The 25105-nt window shown below is 37.4% G+C and overlaps 1 protein-coding gene across 1 annotated transcript in view; it reads left to right on the top strand.

Moving 5' to 3' along the window:
* LOC150107879 (thioredoxin, mitochondrial-like) overlaps positions 1-24237 on the top strand; it is a 35018-nt gene extending 10781 nt beyond the window's left edge. The window contains exons 2-3 of the mRNA XM_090415404.1: positions 22250-22373; positions 23935-24237. Coding sequence (XP_090271530.1) covers positions 22250-22373; positions 23935-24054 — 244 coding nt within the window. The 3' untranslated portion in view covers positions 24055-24237. The remainder of the gene's footprint in view (positions 1-22249; positions 22374-23934) is intronic.
* Positions 24238-25105: the final 868 nt, after the last annotated feature.

The following is a 25105-nucleotide window of genomic DNA, read 5'->3' as shown; positions in this document are numbered from 1 at the left end:
ATAAGAAACTTTATACACACCATCAAAAAGAGAAAGGAGTTGGCTCTTGTGGAAATGGCCAGTTTCAGATGGGTCTTAAAGGCATTTCAGAGTATGTATTTTTTTTCCCCTTTTTATTTATTTTTATTTTTTTTAATTCTGGCAATTCTGTGCCCCTAATATAGGAAATGGTGACAGTAGTGCATAACTTTTATGAAGATAAAGTTGAGAATTGGGGAAAGATAAAGTATTTTGATGGTTCTGTAGGAACCTCCTCACCATCATCAACTTCCTGATACATACCCTCAAGGGGGAAGGAGAGGGGGTGTGTACTATGTTCAGGTTATCATGACAGCACATGATTAAGTTACATTATTATTAATTTCCTATCAAGTTTCTTCCAAAATTGTCTGTTACATGTCAGCACTTCAGTATTATCCTATGTAATATTTTGTTCTTCTATATCACTTCTGACTGAATCAATCCACCTAGATCTTGGTCTTCCTCTGGGTCTCTTTCCTGCATCTTGGCATCAAACACCTGTTTTGCTAGCCTTTCCTCTCCAATTCGGTTTAAGTGGCTATATCAAATTAGTTCTCCTTACACATTCTTGAATGCTAACAATGTTAAGTTCTTTTCTAATATCTTCATTTTTAATATAATTCTGCCAATGCTGCTATCTGTTTCACTCCCCTAATTTTTTTCAAAACTTTCATATGCATGGTCTCTGCTCTTTGATTAAGTACTTCAGTATTTCCCAAACTGTGGTCCGTGGGCCCCTGGGGATCTGCAAGTAATTCAAATGGGGTCCGTGGGATAGTTTATTTTCATTAAACTTATCTTATCATGTTGCTCATACCTGGCCTAATTGATATGTTCATATTCTTCCGAATATCTCCATTTATAACAGCATTGCATAGTCATAAATGACACATTTAGTGTTGTAAAATTGTAATTTATTATTTCATCTTTATGATATGTAAAATATAAAAAATTTTACTTAGGAGATTGCTTGGTTCAGTGCCATGGGCAAGTAAAACTGCAAGGGCTGGATGTCAATAGAGCATGGAAAGTGGTCAAGGAGCATTTGCAGGAGGTTATGGCTGATTGTATACCTAGGGTCCAAATAGTAAAACAAATAGGGATTATGTGGATGAATAACACCATTAAGCTTGAGCTGCAAAAAAAGAAACAACTGTGGAGGGAATTTAAAGAGAATGGTGATCTGCAGGCACACGAACGGTATAAAGCACAGGCCAGAAGGGTAATGAGTGTGGTAAGAAAAGCAAAAGCAGATTATGAAAGGAAACTAGCTATGCAAGCTAAAGAGAATCCCAAACAGTTCTTTCAATATGCTGCAGTAAAAGAAAAACTGTACAGGGCTGAATGATTTTAAGGAATGCCGATGGCAAGGAGGCCACTGAATCAGTCGATATAGTGGAATTACTGAGTGAGCGCTTTGCAAGAGTATCTCATCCAGGTGGTGACATTGAAAGAATGAAGGAACCATAGTTTATACGGGAATTGTGGTGAATGAAGTGGAGGTGAATAGTCTATTACAGAACCTTAATGTGAATACATCTGTGGGATTGGATGGTATACCAGCACGGGTCTTACATGAAGCGGCGAAAGAATTATCAGTGTCCTTCACCATGTTGTTTAATCTGAGTCTCAGGTCTGGTTTAGTCCCGAAGGTGTTGAAAGAGGGGAAAATAGTTCCATTGCAAAAAGGAGGATCCAAGACTACTGTTGCAAATTACCGACCGATCAGCAATCGATCAGATATCAAGAGTCATAGTCAAAGTCTTGGAGAAAGTATTCAAGGATAAAATACAGGAATGGATTGATGAAAATGAGAGGGGGACATCATGGCTTTGTGAAGGGTAGATCATGCCTCAGTAACTTGCTCAAGTTTTATAACACAGTGACGGCTGAACTAGATAAGGGTAATGGGATTACAGTGATATTGCTGGACCTGGCTAAAGCCTTTGGCAGGATACCACATGGAATTTTAATATGTAAACTTCAACATATGGGAATGGATAAAGGGTTGGTGAGATGGATAGGAGGGTGGTTGATGGAGAGAGATATCAGAGAGTAGTTTATTCAGGAGCAGAGTCCAAAAGATGGCCTATGACTAGAAGTGTGCTGCAGGGTTCTGTTTTGGACCACTGCTGTTTAATTTGTTCATTAACGATATAGGTAAGGATCTAAGAGGAACAGTTCATTTGTTCACTGATTATGCAAAGTTGGGTAAGGCAATAGTGAATGCAGAAGATGTCAAAATCTTCCAGGATGATTTGGATAGATTGGAGGTCTGGGCTAAAGAGAATGGATGTCAATTTAATGTGACAAAATGTAATATTATACATTTTGGGGTGAAAAGATTAGCAGCAGTATACCACATTGGTGGAACTGTACTCCAGGAGATTGATGAGGCCAGAGACTTGGGAGTGTTGGTGGATAGGGAGATGAAGTTTAGGGAGAACATTGCAAAAGTGGCTAAATCAGCTCATCAAATCACTTGGTTGCTGAAGAATACTTTGACTAGCAGAGATAAGCAAGTTAGTGTTCCTCTGTACCGAGCCTTGATAAGACCTCATCTCGACTACTGTGCCCAGATTTGGTAACCTAGGTTTCTTCTTGATGGGGAGGAGGTTGAGAGGATCCAGAGGCGAGTGACCAAGATGATAGCAGGTCTATGGAATGAACCTTATGAGAACAAGTTGAAGATTTGTGGGTTGCAGAAATTGGTTGATAGGTGGAAAAGAGGAGTATTATTGAGACATTCAAATTGCTGAAGGGTTTCTATAGGATTAATTCAGAGGATATTTTTGAGACCAGGACTGGTGTTGGGAGGACTAGGGGACATCTATGGAAGCTGGGGAAGAGTGTGGTTAGTAAGGGTGTTAGAGCTGGGTTCTTTACTTTTAGAGTGGTAAATGAGTGGAATAAGCTGCAAGAGTCTATTGTGGGTGCTATGACAGTGAATGAGTTCAAGACAAGGTATGATAGATGTGAATGTCGAATAGTTGTGTGGAGAAATTGATGTTTAGGACCTCCCTTGATGAGTCTAAGGACTCCTTGGAGTCGCCCGTAGTAATAATAATAATACTATTTAAGTATTTCCAGTCGAATATCATATACTCCCGTTACCTTTGCACATTTCAAGTTTTGATGGCTCTGTAGGAACTGTAACCATTATATAGGAGTGTGTTTGGCATATATTGAGGAAGTGGATGAGGAAAAGGACCTTGGGATGTAAGGCAAGGCCTTATTGGAACAGTGCAGCCTTCCCTTACACCTCAAGGTCCTTTGTCTCATTCATTTCCTCTAATGATATTGATCCACCAATAGAGCATGCAGCTTCCATCTGTGGATCCCAAATTTCAAGGCTTTAATCACTTGTATCATTTAGATACATTATGCTGATATGTTCATTCTATTGCCCAACTACCGTATTCAAATCCTGTTGAAAGCCAAAACATCAGCACTGTTAGAGATAACCTTCTAAAGCTTCACATCATCTGCAAATAACTGATGTGAAGTTTGGAGGGTCCTGATCAATAATATTATTAATATAAACATTAAAAATCAAAGGTCCCAGTGTTTTTTCTGGATCCCCATTTGTGACTTTTCTCTTCCTTAATACAACTTACCCACACACAGCTCTCTGATACTATCAGACAGGCAATCATACCTTCAATCGAGTTCACTAATTTCTCCAAAATCTTAACCACAGTAGAAATATAAGCTGATCTATCAGTTGATACCTGCATTCTACAATTCTGCATTGCCTTCAATGCATTGGACACTTTTCCAGTTGATACTTTTATTGAACAGCCAGGCTAAAGCTATCAGTTACTTAGCACATGCTGTAAACCCCAGTGAAATCCCATCCAGTACCACCACTTTAGTCACTTCCAGAATATTTACTGGGAGTGCTTAAACGTCAAAGCTGTATAACTGAGAGGAGACCTCCACATAGCCTTTAAAGGAATGTGAAGAACCGACTAGGGCTTCTGACCTAATATTCAATCCTCACCTTCTCATGGTGCACCCTGTTAGGTATCTACCTGGATACTGAACAAACAAGAATGGGCTAGCAATTCGGGATTTAGCCGACCAAATTGTATTCTTATTGGCTTAAGCGACAATACAACATGATAGAATTTCATGCTGGCTGGGACATCAACCGGTTAAACAAGGAATCCATTGTTTTCGCCAGGGAATCAGGGTGAACAGCGAAAAGTCAGCTACTGGAAAAAATCTGAAAACACACTGCAAATCAACATCACCAGAATTGAAGATCAGTAGTGTCAACATAAGAAGCCTGAATGGCAAAGAAATGGAGCTAGCAGAGGAATTAGATAAGTACCAGATCAACATAATAGGGGTGACTGAAACAAAAAAGACTAAAACTGGTGAGCTCTTTCTGAGCAATAAATACAAAATGCTATGTTCAGGCAATGAGGAGTAGCCATAGTATTCAACACTAAATACGAGGCTAATCTTCTTGAATGGCAGGCAGTTTCAAGTAGACTGATATCGGCAAATATCAGAATGGGGAACTGGACAATGAGACTTATTTGTGCCTATGGTCCCACAGTAGGTTCTACGAAGGTAGAAGTGGAGGAATTTTTTGAGGCTTTAGAGAAAGCTACTGACACAATGAAAAAGGAAAAGTTGGTCCTTGTTTGGAATCTAAATAGCAGAGTAGGAAATGATTGTCAGACATACAAAAATATTTTGGAAAAATTTGGAGAAAAGAGCAAAGCTAATAATAACGGCAAATGCTTGTTGGTTTCTGCTCAGGATTTGGAGTGGTTATTACTAACACCATGTTCCAACATAAAAATGTGCACAAATTCACATGGAGAGAAGAGGCAAGGAATAAGAAAAGTCTCATTGACTATGTTATTGTTGATAGTGATTTTTCCTCTCTGGTGCAGGACACTAGAGTGTACAGAGGATTTGAAATTGGAAGTGATCACCATTTAGTCTTAAGCAGGATAAAATTGAATTTCATATTGAAAAGAAGAACATATGAGAATGTTTTAAAACAAATAAGAGTTGAGCAGCTCTCAGATGTGAACTGTAGACTAAAATATACAAACATTATTCGAGAAAAAATAAAAGAGTTTGAGAACAGGAATCAAACCTTGGAGATTCAGTGGTAAGCTCTGAAGAAAACATTGATTTATTCTGCCAGAGAGGCATGTGGTGAGGTTGTTTGCAAGGATAGAAAAATCAGAACTCCCTGGTGTACACAGGAAATTAAAGAGGCAGTGAAGGAAAAGAAGAAAGCATATCAAAAGTTCCTGGCAAGTAAGTCAGCTTGTGCTCTTAGAGAACAGAAAGACAAATGTAATAAACCTAAACACTGTGCAAAACTAGCTAAACAAAAGTCATGGGAAGATTTTGGTAAGAACATAGAAAATAAATATCAAGAAGGTGGCCAGATATTCTGGAGGTTGTTGAAGAAGCTCAGAAATGGAGGAAAGAGTGCTATAAAAGGAATTGGAGATGATAAAGGTGATATGAACACTGGAGAAAAAGATATCCTTGAAGTATGGAGTAATTACTTCAAAAAATTGCTAAATGAAACTAGCAGTGATGACAGCACAGTGATAAAAAAAACACTGACCAGGCATGCAATCAGGAATACATATCCATACTTGAAGTAGAAAAAGCCATTAAAAGTCTGAAATATTGAAAGGCAGCTGCAGTAGATAATATTAGACCAGAAATGCTCAAATATGGAGGTATAAAGGTTTTACAGTGACTGTTGCATAGTTTAGAGAGCCTGAACAGAAGGATGAATTCCAGATGATTGGAGTAGAGCTCTCATAGTATCCATATATAAAAAGGGAAATAGAGCCTGTGTAGCTCAGTGGATGTGGCGTTTGCACACCACCGCGCTAGGCCGCACGAAGGAAGTCTTGGTTTCGAGTCTAGTCGGCGACTAGAGGAAATTTTTCTAAGCCTTTTTTCGACCGGTTCCCGAGTTAGTCGATCTCTGGCACGGGCAAGCAGGTTTTTCCTCCCGGAAACTCGGGTTTTTCTTCCTGTAAACTCAAGAAAATCGACCGTAGAACCCACATTATTTCAGACATTAAATATATTGTGTTAGGGTTAGAGACCACGAGATGGCGGCACATTTGAGCCGTCTCTCTTCACTGCGTACCGCTTAATTAGTGATAGCCTTGGGCCATCTGTCTCTGATTGGGTACCAGTGGAGATTGAATTGCCCACTCAGTCTCCAAAAGTTAGATAGGGCTAAATGGCCTCGCCTACTCCCGTATATACGGGAATAAAAAGGCGTTAGCTGATTTTTTTTTTTTTAAAAAAGGGAAATAAATCTGATTGTGAGAATTACAGAGGTATTTCTCTACTGAGTGTTCCTGGTAGGATTTATGCCAGTATACTTGAGAAACGTGAGAAACGGTTGAGAAGGATTGTGGAAGAGAAGCTTGGTGAAGAACAAGGTGGATTCAAGCTAAATAGAGGCTGTCAGGATCAGATATAAACCTTATGACAAATAGTTGAAAAGTCATGGGAATATAACAAAGATCTGTATAAAGTATAACAAAATATAACAAACTTGTGTACAAAGTTTTGTCGATCTGGAAAAGGGATAAGACAAGGTGCCAAGAGAGAATCTATTCAAAATTCTACAGTTGTGTGGTGTCAGTGGATCATTATATCAAACAATACGTTGTCTTTATTTGAGTTGTAAGTCAGCAGTTAGAATTGAAGGAAGTACAGGGAGATGGTTTAATGTTAAATCTGGTGTCAGACAAGGATGTACATTATCATTTCTGTTATTCATTATCTATTTGGATTACATTATGAAGGAAAGTGGTATTAAACCTGATATCAAAATTGGAGATGTTAATGTCAGCTCTTTGCTTTATGCCAGTGATGTTATACTTCTAAATAAATCCACTACAAGTCTGCAAGATTCCCTGACTAAATTGAATAACTGTTCTGATAGATATGGTATGAAGATCAGCAATAACAGGACAAAGATAATTAAATATATCAGCTGCATTGTGAATTGAGAACTTGTAGAACAAGTAAAACATTTCAGCAACTTAGGCACGATTCTTAGTGAAGATCAAAGCTGTATAACTGACAGGAGACCTTTACATAGCCTTTAAAGGAATGCGGAGAACCGACTAGGGCTTCTGACCTAATGTCCAATCCTCACCTTCTTGTGGTGCACCCTGTTGGATATCTACTTACATGGATACTGAACGAACGAGGATGGGCTGGCAATTTGGGATTTAGCCAACCAAATTGTATTCCTGTTGGTTAAACCAAAATACAAAATGATGGTACAACATGACAAGATTTCATGCCGGCTGGGACGTCGCCCGGTTAAACAAGGTCCTCGTTGTTTTCGCCAGGAAACCAGGGCGAACAGCAAAAAGTCAGCTACTGGAACAAATCTGAAAACACACCCCAACTCAACATCAACAGAGTTAAAGATCGGTACTATCAACATAAGAAGCCTGAATGGCAAAGAAATGAATCTAGCGGAGGAATAAGATAAGTACCAGATCGACATTATAGGGGGTGACTGAAACAAAAAAGACAAATACTGGTGAGATCTTTCTGAGCAGTAAATAACAAAATGTTATATTCAGGCAATGACAATCAAGGAACAGAAGGAGTAGCTGTAGTATTCAACACAAAATACGAGGCTAATCTTCTTGAATGGCAGGCAGTGTCAAGTAGAATGATTTGGAATATCAGAATGGGGAACTGGACAATGAGACTTATTTGTGCCTATGATCCCACAGAAGGTTCTATTAGGGTAGAAGTGGAGGAATTTTTTGAGGCTCTAGAGAAAGCTACTGACACAATGAAAAAGGAAAAGTTGGTCCTTGTTTGGGATCTAAATAGCAGAGTAGGAAGTGATTGTCAGACATACAAAAATGTCTTTGGAAAATTTGAAGAAAAGAGCAAAGCTAATAATAATGGCAAATACCTGTTGGATTTCTGCTCAGGACATGGACTTGTTATTACTAACACCATGTTCCAACATAAAAATGTGCACAAATTCACATGGAGAGAAGAATCAAACAATAAGAAAAGTCTCATTGACTATGTTATTGTTGATAGCGATGTTTTCTCCCTGGTACAGGACACCAGAGTGTACAGAGGATTTGAAATTGGAAGTGATCACTATTTAGTCTTGAGCAGGATAAATGAATTTCATATTGAAATGAATAACATGTAAGAAAGTTTAAAAGAGAATAAAAGATGAGCAGCTCTCAGATTTGAACTGTAGACTAAAATACACAAAAATTATTGAACGAAATATGAAAGAGTTTGAGAACAGACCAAACCTTGGAGATTCAGTGGCAAGCCTTGAAGAAAACCCTGATTGATTCAGCTAGAGAGGTTTGTGGTGGAGTTGTCTGCAAGGATGGAAAAATTAGAACTCCATAGTGGACACAGGAAGTTAAAGAGGCAGTGAAGGAAAAGAAGAAAGCATATCAAAAGTTCCTGGCAAATAATTCAGCTTGTGCTCTTAGAGAATACAGAGACAAATGTAAGAAAGCTAAACAGTGTGTAAAACTAGCTCAACAAAAGTCATGGGATGACTTTTGTAAGAACATAGAAAATAAATATCAAGAAGGTGGCAAAATATTCTGGAGGTTGTTGAAGAAGCTTTGGAATGGATGAAAGAGTGCTGTAAAAGGAGTTAGAGATGATAAAGGTGACATGAAAATGGTAGAAAGAGATATCCTTGAAGTATGGAGTAATTAATTTGAAAATTTGCTAAATGAAACAAGCAGTGATGACAGCACAGTGATAAAAAAAACACTGACCAGGCAGTCAGGAATTCATATCCATACTTGAAGTAGAAAAAGCCATCAAATGCTTGAAATGTGGAGAAGCAGCAGGAGTAGATGATATTCGACCAGAAATGCTGAAGTATTGTGGTATAGAAGTTATGTTGGAGGTTTAATGGATTTTTTACAACACTCAAAAAGAATTAAAATAGAATTTAATACTTCCTATATTTCGTCCTAGTCACTAGGACATCTACGGGGATTACAAAGACAATTAATGTAACATGCACACAAAAACTTACAATACTAAGCCCAACCACATGGGTGACAATAAAGTCCTATCTAGGTGGAGCGTCCTCTAAGGGCAGTTGTAGGTGGCCTGGAATGTAAGGTGGGACCTCTGGTGATGACCGTTTCCCAAATCTTCGGAAGCTTAATACAACCGTATTTGTTAAGATTTGGTTGGTTTTTGAGAACTGCTGCTGCTTCTAAGAAAAGTCTCTCTTTCTTGAATTTGCTGTGGTGGAGCATGGTGGTTTTCTTCCATGATACTCTGTGGGTAGTGTCCAAAACATGGTCAGCCAAGCCTGAATGGCCATAGTTGTGTTTAACAATGTACGACTTGTGTTCCTCTAGGCGGATGGATGCTGATCTGCCTGTCTGTCCAAAGTACGCAAGCTTAGAGGAACAGGGTACTTTGTAAACTCCAGGCAGAGAGAGAGGAGGGAGCTGATCTTTTGTAGAACGGATAAGGGTAGCCAGTTTGCGGTAGGGCTTATATGCTGTGTGTAGGTTATACTTTTTTAGTATCTTGGCTATTTTTTCCGAAGTGCCACGGATGTAGGGTATGGTGATGGCATTTTTAAATTCTTGTTGACGCGAGGGATGGGGAATGGAGGAGGAATTGATTATTTTTTTGATGCTGTGTTCGCTGTAGCCATTGGAGAGGAAAGTTCTGTGTATGTGGTTAAGCTCAGTAGTGAGGGCGGTTCCACTGGAACAAAGATTGTGTGCTCTCTTGGTAAGGGTTTTAATGATGCCATATTGTTGTGAGGGGTGGTGGTGGTGGGAGAGTTTGTGAATGTATCTGCCTGTGTGTGTGGGTTTTCTGTATACAGTGAAGGCAAGTGTATCATTAAGCAGGCGCGTGACTAAGGTGTCTAGGAAGGGTAAACAATTGTTCTTTTCCTTTTCCATAGTAAACTGGATTCTTGGATGTAGGCTATTGAGATGACCAAGGAAGGAATCTAATGTGTCTGGGCCATGAGGCCAAATAGAGAACACATCATCTACATATCTTAGCCAGATAGAAGGTTTGAGTGGGGCTGAGTCTATGGCTCGTTTTTCGAAATCTTCCATATAGAAATTGGCAAGGGGGGGTGAGAGGGGGGAGCCCATGGCGGTTCCCTCTATCTGCTTGTAGATTTTGTTATTCCAAGCGAAATACCCAGAGTTGATGGCAAAGGAAAAGAGATCTAAGATGTCAGAGGGAAAAACGTTTTCTAAGCGAGATAAAGTGTCAGTTAAGGGAATATTGGTAAACAAGGAGGAGATATCAAAGCTTACTAATATGTCTGTATTATTCAAGGTTAAATTTTCTGTGAGGGCTGAATAATACAGACATATTAGTAAGCTTTGATATCTCCTCCTTGTTTACCAATATTCTCTTAACTGACACTTTATCTCTCTTAGAAAACGTTTTTCCCTTTGACATCTTAGATCTCTTTTCCTTTGCCATCAACTCTGGGTATTTCGCTTGGAATAACAAAATCTACAAGCAGATAGAGGGAACCGCCATGGGCTCCCCCCTCTCACCCCCCCCCTTGCCAATTTCTATATGGAAGATTTCGAAAAACGAGCCATAGACTCAGCCCCACTCAAACCTTCTATCTGGCTAAGATATGTAGATGATGTGTTCTCTATTTGGCCTCATGGCCCAGACACATTAGATTCCTTCCTTGGTCATCTCAATAGCCTACATCCAAGAATCCAGTTTACTATGGAAAAGGAAAAGAACAATTGTTTACCCTTCCTAGACACCTTAGTCATGCGCCTGCCTAATGATACACTTGCCTTCACTGTATACAGAAAACCCACACACACAGGCAGATACATTCACAAACTCTCCCACCACCACCACCCCTCACAACAATATGGCATCATTAAAACCCTTACCAAGAGAGCACACAATCTTTGTTCCAGTGGAACCGCCCTCACTACTGAGCTTAACCACATACACAGAACTTTCCTCTCCAATGGCTACAGCGAACACAGCATCAAAAAAATAATCAATTCCTCCTCCATTCCCCATCCCTCGTGTCAACAAGAATTTAAAAATGCCATCACCATACCCTACATCCGTGGCACTTCGGAAAAAATAGCCAAGATACTAAAAAAGTATAACCTACACACAGCATATAAGCCCTACCGCAAACTGGCTACCCTTATCCGTTCTACAAAAGATCAGCTCCCTCCTCTCTCTCTGCCTGGAGTTTACAAAGTACCCTGTTCCTCTAAGCTTGCGTACTTTGGACAGACAGGCAGATCATCCATCCGCCTAGAGGAACACAAGTCGTACATCGTTAAACACAACTATGGCCATTCAGGCTTGGCTGACCATGTTTTGGACACTACCCACAGAGTATCATGGAAGAAAACCACCATGCTCCACCACAGCAAATTCAAGAAAGAGAGACTTTTCTTAGAAGCAGCAGCAGCTCTCAAAAACCAACCAAATCTTAACAAATACGGTTGTATTAAGCTTCCAAAGATTTGGGAAACGGTCATCACCAGAGGTCCCACCTTACATTCCAGGCCACCTACAACTGCCCTTAGAGGACGCTCCACCTAGATAGGACTTTATTGTCACCCATGTGGTTGGGCTTAGTATTGTAAGTTTTTGTGTGCATGTTACATTAATTGTCTTTGTAATCCCCGTAGATGTCCTAGTGACTAGGACGAAATATAGGAAGTATTAAATTCTATTTTAATTCTTTTTGAGTGTTGTAAAAAATCCATAAAACCTCCAACATAATGTCCTCACAGCACTTAAGCCTCTACACAAGAGTGGTATAGAAGTCTTACAGTGGCTGCACTGCATAGTTCAGAATGCCTGGAGAGAGGGACGAATTCCCAATGATTGGAGTAGAGCTCATAGTACCCATATATAAAAAGGGAAATAAAACTGAATGTGACAATTGCAGAGGTATTTACCTACTAAATGCTCCTGGCAAGATCTATGCAAGTATACTTGAGAAAAGGTTGAGAAGAATTGTGGAAGAAAAGCTTGGTGAAGAACAAGCTGGATTCAGGCCAAATAGAGTTTGTCGGGATCAGATCTTCACTTTACAACAAATAGTGAGGAAATAATAGGAATATAACAAAGATCTGTATTTAAGTTTTGTCGATTTAGAAAAGGCATATGACAAGGTCCCAAGAGAGAAGCTATTCAATACGCCACAGTTATATGGTGTCAATTGGGCATTATATCAAGCAATACTTGGTCTTTATTTGAGTTGTAAGTCAGCAGTTAGAATTGAAGGAAATACTGGAAAATGGTTTAATGTTAAATCTGGTGTGAGACAAGGATGTACATTATCCCTTCTGTGATTCATTATCTATATAGATCACATTATGAAGGAAATTGGTATTAAACATGATATCAAAATTGGAGATGTTAATGTCAGCTCTTTGGTTTATGCGGACGATGTTATACTTCTAAATAAATCTGCTACAAGTCTGCAAGATTCTCTAACTAAATTGAATAACTGTTGTAATAGATATGGTATGAAGGTCAGCAATAAAAAGACAAAGACAATGAAATTAGTCAGAATCATTGAAAATATCAACTGTGCTGTGAATGGAGAACCTGTGGAACAAGTGAAACATTTCAGCTACTTAGGCATGATTTTTAGTGAAGATGGTAAATTAAATATGGAAATAGACAACAGAATCAACAAAGCTGGTATGGTAGGAAGTCAATTAAATAAATTCATATGGAATAAGAGAGAAATTAGTCGCCGACCACTAAATTAGCTGTATACAAGACAGTGTTCAAGCCAGTTTTAACTTATGGATCTGAGAGCTGGTTTAGAAGTAAAACACTTCACCGAAAACTAGAGACCGAAGATATGAGAGTCCTGAGAAAGATTACAGGCATGAACAGATGGCATCAATGGCAATATCATATTAAAAACGAGAATATTAGGAAAGAACTTCACATTGTCAGCATCCAGTAATGCGTTAGCAGAGCTAATCTCAGGTGGTATGGTCACTTAAACAGAATGGGCCAGGAAAGATTAACAAAACAAGTGTTCTCTGCCAAGTTGGTAAAAAAACGACCCAGAGGAAGACCAAAATATAGGTGGATTGATATGGTACAAAGTGCCTTAGACGATAGATATATAAGATCTGGTAATGTTGGAGTTTACAAGTAACAGACTGATTTGGAGGAAAATTGTAGGTAGGAAGTTAGTAATGATGTAAATTTTTCATCTAGTACTATCAAATCCTGTACACCCCTTGAGGGTACATGGCAGGAATTTGATGATGATGATGGTAAATTAAATATGGAAATAGACAACAGAATCAACAAAGCTAATATGGTAGGAAGTCAACTGGATAAATTTTTATGGAATAAGAGAGAAATTAGTCAAAACACTAAATTAGCTGTATACAAGACTGTGTTCAAAACCAATTTTAACTTATGGATCTGAGAGTTGGGTTAGAAGTAAAACATTTGACCAAAGACTAGACACCGAATATATGAGAGTCCTGAGATTAGGGGTGTGATTGATGGCATCAATGGCAATATCATATTAAAAACGAGGATAGTAAGAAAGAACTTGATATTGTCAACATCCAGGAATGTGTTAGCAGAGCTAATCTCAGGTAGTATGGTCACTTATACAGAATGGGCGAGGAAAGATTAGCAAACCAAGTGTTCTCTGCCGGGTTGGCTGGAAAATGACTCAGAGGAAGACCAAGGTATAGGTGGACTGATATGGTAAGAAGTGCCTTAGAAGATAGAAATATAAGATCTGATTATGTTGGAGTCTTCACAGGTTACAGAATTTGGCAGAAAATTGTGGGTAGATTATTTATTTATTTATCGTATGGCTTGTACACATGGTTAAAAGACAATAAGATATAATACATGAGTATAGATAAGATACACATATATGATAAAAAAAAAAAAAAGTCTACATTCAGGCAAATACAAATATGAAATTTATGACAAACATCGGACAGAAGATTAGAGGTGCAATTCTTGTTCGCCTCCTTGTGGTGTGTCCTGAATCATGCTAAAGAGCTAGAGCGACTGGCAGCCAGACCATTGTGAAATTGTGCAATCTCCCCACCATACTTACACATGGAAATCAGAACTTTCACTCTTTGAACCAGCTGATAAGGAATATTGGACATAATGTTTATCTTTCAGTTATATGTTGAGAGTATTAGCGAATCAAAATGTGGGTAGGTAGTTAGTAGTGATGTAAATTTTTTATTTAGTACTATCATATCCTGTACACCCCTTGAGGGTAAATGTCAGAAATTTGATGATGATGATGAGAATATTTACTGTTTGAAATGCCATGATAAACTGCTCCATTATGCCATCTGCACTGGTCAGGTTATCTCCTTTTCACCAATGGGAGGTAAGATTAACAGTTCCATTAAAATGATATCCTCTGATACAAGGACCAAATCCAAAACACTCGAGTTTTGGATTTTCGAGTTACTAATTGCCTGAGACATTTGTCCCTCAAGAATTTAAGGAATATTGGACATAATATTTTTCTTCCATTTAAATGTTGAGGGTATTAGCGCATCAAAATGTGGGTAGGTAGTTAGTAATGATATAAATTTTTCATGTAGTACTATCATATCCTGCACATCCGTTGAGAGTAAATGTCAGAAATTTGATGATGATGAGAATATTTACTGTTCGAAATGTCCTGATAAACTGCTCCATTATGCCATCTGCACTGGTCAGGTTATCTCCTTTTCACCAATGGGAGGCAAGATCAACAATTCCATTAAAATGAGCTCCTCTGATCCAAGGACCAAATCCAAAACACTCAAGTTACAAATTGCCTGAGACATTTGTCCCTCAAGAATTTGGGAAACTCCATTCCTTTACTACAGTATTCTGCTTACCTTGTCCAATTTATACTGCCATAATTAAAATCTCCCATAATTTTAAATCACTTTGTATTCCCAAATTGATTTGCCTAAACATATCCTGCTCATTATCCTCTTTGTTCCTTATCCTATAATATTTTAAATATTTTGTCTTGCCCACCTCCACATCACACCATACTTTAAAAACTATTAGTGCCATTTCCTTCCATATTCTCCATTCTGAGAGATTCAACTCATTGCTTATGAGTAACACTGTCACCCTGTTGCCCTTCCCATTCTGAATTAATATCAATGCAACCAATTCACTTCCTTTATTCCTGATACTTCTGACATTTGTATAAAGAAACATCTATGCATTGTTGTTATTTCTGCACTCATTATTCCCTTTAGACTCAATTTGACTACAGTATACCATACATTCTCCCATCTTCCAAGTGACTAATCTCACAAGAATCTACCCCTGCTACCATCCACCATGGCATCTCTTTTCCCTGCCCTAACACTTCACCTCTCCTGAGAAGACAAGTTCTCCTGATGCTTATCCCTTTTACTGTTTAAATGCAGTCTGTCTCCTGCATAGCTCTTTTCAATTCTCTGTTGTACTCTAAGCATACCACATACTGTAGACCTTTTTCAGCACATCTTTGGTATCTTGCCATTCATTATTGCTGTTTTCCTCAATTCTGCATTATCATATCTGAGTAAAACACTTTTCTGCTGCACAGTTTGTAACAATAACCTCAAATCTCTAACTACCCAATTCACACTACCTCACAGATCGTACCAACCATCATATCATTCACGTTCTCACCTTGCTTTATTGCCATATACACAATGTCTTCCATTCTTCGTAGCAATCATTCCTCTAACATTCTGTTCTGCATTCAATGCAAATTATTGAATCTCTATACATCACCTCCCTCACAGAACCATTCATGAGAGATGCTCAACTGCATCCCTCACTCCTTTCTCACCAACTTATCTGCCTTCCTCTCATCTCATTTTCCCTTTCTCTTGTACACTGCCAACTTTCTTTAATTTAATTTAATTTCCTCTCCCTGGTTCATCCATCCATGCGGTTAGCCTATTGGCTTTGCGCTTCACAACCATATGCCTGGGGAAGGAGTGTCCTAGGTTTGATTCCCATCGACAATGTGAGGAGCTTAAGGATCTTTCTAAGCCATCGCCAAGTTAGCTGGTCTTGTGTGTGGACAGCAGGGTTTTTCCTCCCGCATGCAGGCAAACAGGCCCCGTGAACACACACGGAATTACAGTCATGAACACTACCCTTAAGGGGATGCAGCAAGGAGTGATGAACCGGCTGCATTAATTTTGTCGTGAACCCCTCATTAGGGGACTCTATCCCCTAGGATGAGATCAATCAATCAATCATCTGGTTCATCCAGTCTCTCTTCTTTTGATTACCATAACTTTCTCTCATACTTCTTGTTCATTTTGCATCATTTGATCTTTCGGTCTTTTAATCTCCGCTTTCACACAAGTCAACTGCTTTTTCATACCTTCTACTCTCTCTCTCTCTCTAAGCATCCTACCCTCATTCGAGATTCACTGACACAGTTTGCGCCATCCTTGAGATCTTCGGTATCTCCAGTCACACTACCTAATGTCAATCCCATTGCCATCCGATGCTTGCCTTCCTCCCCTTGATTTTCATGCCATTCATAACTTTCTCTTGGCTAACAGTTGCTTCATTAGCACCATTGCCTCCACTTGAACCTCATAATACTTTCAAATATTGAGTATTTGGAACACACTCTCCTCTAAACCTTGAACCTGCCCTATCCCTCTAGTATTAAAACTTACTTCTCCAGGATGAAATACTCCAGTAAAGTGCTCATTGAACAATTCCACTATGTCCTCTACATCAGTCACATGTTCCCATTTTTATCCGACAATGTCATTCTTCCACAATCATTTCTCCTCCTACTGCCCACATAGCTAAAAAATTCCCTAGGATTTTCTTTGGATCTTAGGGCCAATCTCTATTCATATTCCAGTTTAACCTTCTTTACCATACTAGTCACTCTCATGGCCTGAGTCTTATATTCTTCATGCATTTGCTCTCCACTCTCTGCTTATATCTCTTCCATAATCTCTTTTTCATCTGAAGTTCCTGTTTGATATTGTTTGTCGTTCACTTTACACCAAATTGTGTCCTCTTCTTACTATTGCTGTTAACAAATATTCCTTCACAATTTCCCAAGCACTAATGATATCCCAGGCTTCCAATTCTGCCCTCCATGAAGCTGCTCTAAGTTGATATCTAAGACTGCTATAATCACCTGCCTCATAATTCCACATACGTTCTCTTTGATACACCTGCATGTCTATTCATCTTCTAAGTCAAAACCACATGGTCACTCTCCCCAACTGGTGGGAGAGATGTCATCTCACTTATTACCAGCTCTTCTGATGCTGTGACCAAATCCAAAACTCTTGAACCGCTTGTTCCCTCTATTACACGTTGCCTAAGAATATTTGTCTCTCTCAAGAATTCTAGAAAATTCCATTCCCTTATTACTGCATAGATTTTCCTCTTCATGATTTATACTGCTGTAGTTCCAATTTATCTCCTCTATTCCAGATACTCCTGGCATTAGTATAAAGCATAAAAATGTCACTGTTTCTCTACCTATTATTATCCCCTCCAGACTTCACTGGACGCAGTGTTACCTGATGTCATCCCTCTTCCCCAAGCACCCATTCCCACAAGAGGCCACCCCTGCTACCATCTACACTGGGAATTCTAGTTTCCTTGCATTGACATGCCGACTCGTTCAGAAAACAGTAATCTTTCCAGATGCCTACATCCTTCCTCAGTCAAACGCAAGCAGTCCCTCGCATACAGTTCCCTTCTGTCTTCAAATGCCCTCCAATCATCCACATATTCTAATCCTCTCTGTTGACACATTCTGGCTATTATGCTATTGATATTACTGCTCTTCTGCTCAGCTCGTCATTATCATACCTGAGCAACACACACACACACATCTTTCCTCTCTGTGTTTTCTTTTGTACAACCTCAAGCATGAATCTGAGATCTCTCACCACTCGATTTACACTGCTTCTCAAGTCATTTGTGCCCACCATTATAATCATGATCGTCATCATCATGCATATCAATTAGGCCTATCATGGCCTGTTGCCTTAGAAGTCATTGTTTAAGAGGACGTCCTGGTTTTCTTTTTCCCAATGGCTTGTACTTTAAGGTTTGTTTTGGTAATCTCTCTGTTTTCATTCTTTGAATGTGTTCCATCCATTTATGTTTATATTTTTTAATTTTTTCTATTACTGGTTCTTGGTTTAATTTTGTTTTTGTTTGTTTTTGAACTAGGTTTCGTTTAAATATACAGTTAATTACACCTGTTAATTTTAAATATTTTGCAATTTTTACATTTATATCTTTTTCATTTTCATATGTGATCAGACATCCTAGGTAGTTAAATGAATTCGCCTGTTCTTGTTATATATTACTATTTTAGTTCTGGCTGGATCTTCTCCTTTAAAGGCCATAGTTTTTGATTTTTCTGTTGATATTATCATACCATAATCTTTGGCTATCTCATTTAGATCTAAAATAGCTTTCTGTAAATTATCTTCAGAATTTGTAATTATTATTTGGTCGTCGGCAAAAAGGAGAGTGTTTAAGTTCACTGTAGGAGAAAGTTTAATTCCTTGATGTAAATTTTTATTCCATTTTATTATTATTTCATTTAAATAAATATTAACAAGAGTTGCTGAGAGGGGACATCTCTGTTTGGACCCCTTGCTTTATCTCTCTCGTATATGATAACTCATGATTTAATCTTATTTGTATTTGATTATTTTCATATATACTTGTGATAACTTTTAGGATATTATTTGGTATTTGTCTTTCTTTTAATATGTTAAATAATATGTTTGTTTTAACTTTGTCAAATGCTTTTTCAAAGTCAATAAATGCAATATGTGTTTCTAAATTGTATTCTCTTCTTTTCTCTATTATTAATTTTAGGCAAAAGGCCGGGTCTATACATGATCGTCCTTTTCTAAATCCATTCTGTACTTCTAAAATAAAGTCTTCGGAATATTTCATTAGTTTGCTATTTAAGATTCTGCTATATATTTTGTAACAGGAATTTAGTATACTGATACCTCTATAGTTTTTAGGGTGACCTCTATTACCTTTTTTAAAGATGGGAATCACAATTGCTTTTTTCCATTCTTTTGGGGGGATACCAGTTGAATAAATTTTATTTAAAAATAATAAAAGTCTTTCTTTGAATCTTGTTCCTGTGTATTTATGTAGTTCTGAACCTAGCTTATCTTCTTCAGGTGATTTTCCGTTTCTTGTTTCTTTCAGGCTGATTTCTAATTCTTCTTTAGTTATTTCCTTTTCATTTTCGTTAATAGTTTGCCAGTTGTCTTTTTTTAAATATTTCTCTATCCACAATTCTGTGCAGTAATTTAGAATTTCTTCTAATTTCAATTCGGTGTTTAATTTTATGTTTTCTTTGGTATCTTCATTGAAGTGTTTCAAAATCTTATATACATTGGGTCTTATTTTATATAAATCATGTTCTAAATTAGAAACAAATTTGTTCCATGATTCTCTGTCTTTTTCTGACTTCTCTTTTATCTATGGTTCTTATTCTTTTATATTCTATTTCATCTTCTAATCTTTTACTGCTTAACCATTTGTGATAGGCTTTTTTTTTCTTTTTGATTACTTCTTTGATTGTATCATCCCAGATCTTTGGTTTTTTCCTTTTATTGAATTTTTTGGTCTTTCCTAAGCTTTCATTTGCTGCTGTATCGTTTTTATATTAAGTATTGTTTTTATATTAAGCCATTCTATTTCTATTTCTTCATTTTGTTTTATCTAGATAGTGGTTATAATCATGATTATAATCTCAATAATCACAATCTCATTCACCCTTTCACCTGTTTGATTGCCATAGCCACACTTTCTATCGTTCCTCCAGGCAAACACTCTGGCATCCTATTTTGCACACCACGGATCATTGAGTCTCCATACATCACACTTCTTACCACTCTGTTCCTTGATTGCTCACCTGCAACCCTCTCTCCTCTAACACTTTCTCTCTGTTTTCCTCTACTTACCCACCATGCTGGCATCACTCTATCCATGGTTCCAGCACTCCCTCGCATTCTTCTCATTCCCTCTCTTCTACTGTTTCTGTTCTCTCTCTCACCCCTACTTTGATTTGCCTTGCATTCATCTCTTCCATTTGCCTAATCTCATCTTTCACACATCTCCACTCATTCCCAAGACATTCCGCTTCCTCTTTCAGCTTATCACTCTCTCTCTCTCTCTCTCTCTCTGTAAGTTAGCCACTCTTGCTCGCCATTCATCTTCCCAATTAAGACCATCTCCGAAAACTTCACAATCATTGAAACTTTCCACACTCCCCACTCTTATTTTTTTCATTCATATTTCGCTCGTTATTATATTCTCACCCTCTATCCCACTATTCGTCTCTCTAGGTTGAGATTCTCCCATCTCTGAAGCAATGAGATTGGTTATGGTAATCTCTAACTCACTAAGTTCTTCCCATTGCTTACCTTTTGCGTATATATCTACTCCCCCTTCTCTCTCCTGCTGCATAACCAACTGCTAGGACGCATACATACCACAATCACTCATGCCACAAAATCCTGTGGTGTGTTATGCAAATTATAGTCCTTAAATGGGGGAATACTTCGTGATACACCATTTGTAATTGGAGCTGCTGCTGCCACCATTATTCAAATAGTGCTGAGGAACTATTTGAATAATGCTCTACTATACTATATGGTATGCTCTACTGAAAGCTAATTTACTTACATGATACTATAAGTATAAACCTTATTTAACTATACTAAATAACTAAATAATGAAAACTTATCTTCTTCTTTTCCACTGCAAATGCATCCGACTCTGACCTCACCTTTTCGGTAACTAAAAAACCCCATTCAAATAAAACTATAAAACACAAACGGATGCCACACTTATGGAAATGTTTACACTCACTAACATGCCAAATAGGTGGGGTAGGGAGTAGACGTTTGTGACGTTTGCTTTCACTAGAGACCTCACCTGGCATCTATCTTCATAAGTATTTAAAAAAATTTCTATCTGTTAGATTAGACCAATGTCAGTTATAAATTATTACTGTTATTTTTGGAAAGATCATTATCAAGTCTGACATTTTTCATGCTTGCAACAATTATAACATTTTTCATCAACTTAGCAAAAAAAATGGTCCTTAGTAGATTGTTTTATTATTAGAAGAAAGTGAAAAATATGGAGAGTTCAATTTCAATAAAGTCATATTTGATATTAGGAGTTGTTGTCGAGGTACTAGAGAAGTTGGTCAAGAGCAAAATACAGGAATGGATAGATGGAAAATGGGATGCTGTATGGGGACAACATGGTTTTTTGAAGGGTAGATCATGCCTCAGTAACTTGTTCATGTTTTATAATACTGTGACAGCTGAGATGGATAAAGGTAATGGGTTTACAGTGATATTGTTGGGCTATGCAAAAGCCTTTGACAAGATACCATATGGAATTCTAATCAATAAATTGTAGCACGTGGGGTTGGATATAGGGTTGGTGAGGTGGATAAGAGTGTTAATGGAGAGATATCAGAAAGTAGTTTATTCAGGAGAAGAGTCCAAAAGAAGGCCTGACTAGTGGCATGCTGCAGGGCTCTGTTCTTGGGCTGCTACCATTTAATTTGTACATTAACAATATAGGAAAGGATCTGAGAGCAATAGTTAATGCAGACGTTAAAATTTTGCAGGATGATTTGGATAGACTGGGAGTCTGGGCAAAGGAGAATGGTGGATGTCAATTTAATTTGGCAAAGTGTAAGTAAGGTTATGCATTTTGGGATGAAAAGATTACCAGCTGTATACCACATTGGTGGAACTGTACTTTCGGAAATTGACATCCACAACTTTTCTCCTCTTTTCTGTTTTGTGATTTCACAAGTTAACCTAGAATTAGAATAGAAATTTTTATACCCGTGGATAGGCTTATGTGTTTGTCAGACATGTTGTAATAGATTTCACGGTACGATATGAACACAGATATCCATCTGTGTTCATATCATACCGTGAAATCTATTACAACATAGAATAGAAATTGTGATGAGAGCTATTAAGAATAGGAAGAAATGATTAAATGATATGATTGTTCATAGTTCTTCTGATGTTTATATTAAATCTAATACTACTACTTTTAGTTGTTATATATCCAAATATAAACAAGATTATAATTCATGATTCACTTATGTATTATTTTTTCCTAGTTGGTGTGGTCCTTGTAAAATATTAGGGCCAAGGCTAGAAGCTATTATTGCCACTAAAGAAGACAAGGTCCATTTGGCTAAAGTTGATGTTGATGATAATACTGATTTAGCAATGCAGTATGATGTAAGTGATAAAGAAAGTTCTGTGTGATATTCTTCATACAATTAGTTAATGGTATTTGTTATCATTAAATTTCTGTGTATATATTCTCAAAAATTGTGTATATGATAGTACTACACAATGAATCATCCAAATGTCCGCATTGATGAAATATATTAATATATTTGTGTTTTGTGTCCATACTCTTCTAATGGTATTCAAATGTATTGATTTGTAGCTTCTTCACATCCATGTGTTCATCAGTATGTAAACACATCAAGGTTGGTTTAAAGGTTATGTTTATGTTATTTGTAATATTCCAAATTAGTCTGTTGTTTTGTCAGATCTACAATATGGTAATTTTATTTAATTTTGTAAATAATCTTTAATCATCTTAAATTTAATGCCTGAATGGCTAGGATAGTGAGTTTCTTAAACAAAATTGGGATAAATAAATATCATAACTGAATATTAAATCATTTGCATAAATAGAAATTACGAAATAGAAAATAAAGAAAATGACATGGTATCCATAGCTTCTCCATAGGCAATTTGAAGAACGAAGTTGAAGGTGAGTTAGTCAATCTGATATGGAGTTAGCAGCGTCCCCCCCCCCCCCCAGAAATTTGGGTTTTTCAGTTGACTGTTGATGATATCCTCCATTTGTTTAGACCACACTGATTGTCTAAACAAATGACAAAATAGCAATGGGTTGGTAATCCGGTCACCTTTGTTGCTCCAGAAAAAAAAAAAAACACCTTATTTCTATACTTTCTTGACTTTCACTCCCTCCCTGGGTCTCCCATTCTCTCTTTTTCTCATTGTAACCTTTTTTTTTTTTTCCAACTCTGTCTTTTTCTTTGCCTTCCTCAACTTAGTAGTCTTTGTGCCTTCCATTTCCTTTCTCAGTACTTCTGTTTCTTTCTCCAAGCATTTTGCTTTCACTTAACATTTGACAGTACATTCAGCCATTTGTCAGAACTGCTGCTTCTCCACTCATGCTATCTAAAATTAAATCCATCAACACTTTCCTCACTCTTTATCATCATTCTACTTGTATCTCTCTCTCTTTCTCTGTACTGGCACTCCCATGTTTACAGAGTACTACTTCTGCTACTATTAAAGCCTGAGATACTAATATTAAAATCACTTACCACTTCCTATTGTCTACATTTCGGAATACATGCATGCTCACATCTCTCATCTGCTATATTTTTGACAGGAAGCTTACATGCCACAAACATAGCATGTGGCAATGGCTAAGAGTAGCCATCATGCTCACTAGGTAGGTTCATTTTACTCATGGAGCCTCTCTCTGTTTCTCTTGTTCCATGAAGATACTAAATCAACTTTAGCAAATTACACAAAGTAATAATTACATTATTTTAGTGGTTACATCAAATGCATTGTCATCCATTTTATAAAAAAAACACGAGTCATTATCAGCATGTATACATACAACAAGACTAATCATGTATCTTTATACAGTTTCATGAGCATATTTGTTTAAATAATTTTAATCAGTTGTTGCTAATCGTCTTATATATGATTTATTTCTGATAGTTTTCTTTTTCCTTATCTTAAGGTATCAGCAGTTCCAGCAGTACTTGGAATGAAAAATGGTCAGGTTGTGGATAAATTTGTTGGTGTTCTTGAAGATGATGAATTGTATAGTTTTGTGAATAAGTTAATTGGACCATCTTGAATCTTGCTGGACTAATAAAAGATTTCTTATATACATATATGTATGTATGTATACACTTTTTTTAAAAAAAAAATCTGAAGTCATCATGAAATGCAAGTGATTCTAGTGTTCACCATAATGTAATATAAATAACACTGTAATTTAGATTACTACTTCATTATATTAAAAAAAATGTTGTTTTTACTTTGAAGTGTTTGTAATTTAAGATAGCTGCAGGTTCTGTTTTTCAAATGGAAGATATTTTGTATTATTAAAATATAAATGATAAAATTCCCCTCCATCAATCTGATAAAATACTTTAAGCAACTTAAATGTTTCTATCATATCACACCATCCTTTTTCGCCTATAAACGAACTTCTGCAATCCACAAACCCTTGATCTATCTTCATAAGAAACAATCCACAGGCCATGCACCATCTTGGTCACTTGCCTCTGGTTACCCAGGTGACTAGATCTGAGTACAGTAATCCAGATGCATTTGCAAAAAGGCTTTATAAAGAGGAATGATAAGTCCCTTATCTCTGTTTATTAGTATGTACTTCAATAGTCAAGTGATTCTATGAGCAAACCTGCTACTTTAGCAACATGCACTCTAAATTTCAACTCTATATCTATACTACTACTACCTCCAAATCCCTTGCTTCATTAATTTCCTGGAGTACATTCCCTCAATGTGGTACACAACTTGTAACCTTTGTATCCCAAAACACATGTTTATACTTTTCCACATTAAATTGACATCCATTATGTTTTGCCCATACTGTGAGCCAATTTAAATCATCCTGCAATGCAAGTTCTGTATAGAGTAGCTCAGTCAGTATAATTGAAGCCCTTGGTTCGTGAAGAACTTTATCTGGTCTCTTTTGACTAAAGGCGAGTTAGCCAGCCTCCGAAGGTAGAGGGTTTTTCATCCCTCAGAACAGGCAAACTGGCCCACGAATTCACACCGGTCTACAATCATAAAATACATACTTCATTCCTCACTAAGAGGGTTTAAACAGTCCCAAGGGAGGGTGAAGAAACGGCAGAATCCCATATGAATATCACCTT

Source organism: Typopeltis vanoorti, chromosome 3 (assembly GCF_054136105.1).
Source record: "Typopeltis vanoorti isolate ZY-2024b chromosome 3, IOZ_Tvanoo_1.0, whole genome shotgun sequence".
In the NCBI taxonomy this organism is placed as follows: domain Eukaryota; kingdom Metazoa; phylum Arthropoda; class Arachnida; order Uropygi; family Thelyphonidae; genus Typopeltis; species Typopeltis vanoorti.
Note: the sequence above shows the minus strand (reverse complement) of the source record. Positions and strands in the feature narration are given on the sequence as shown.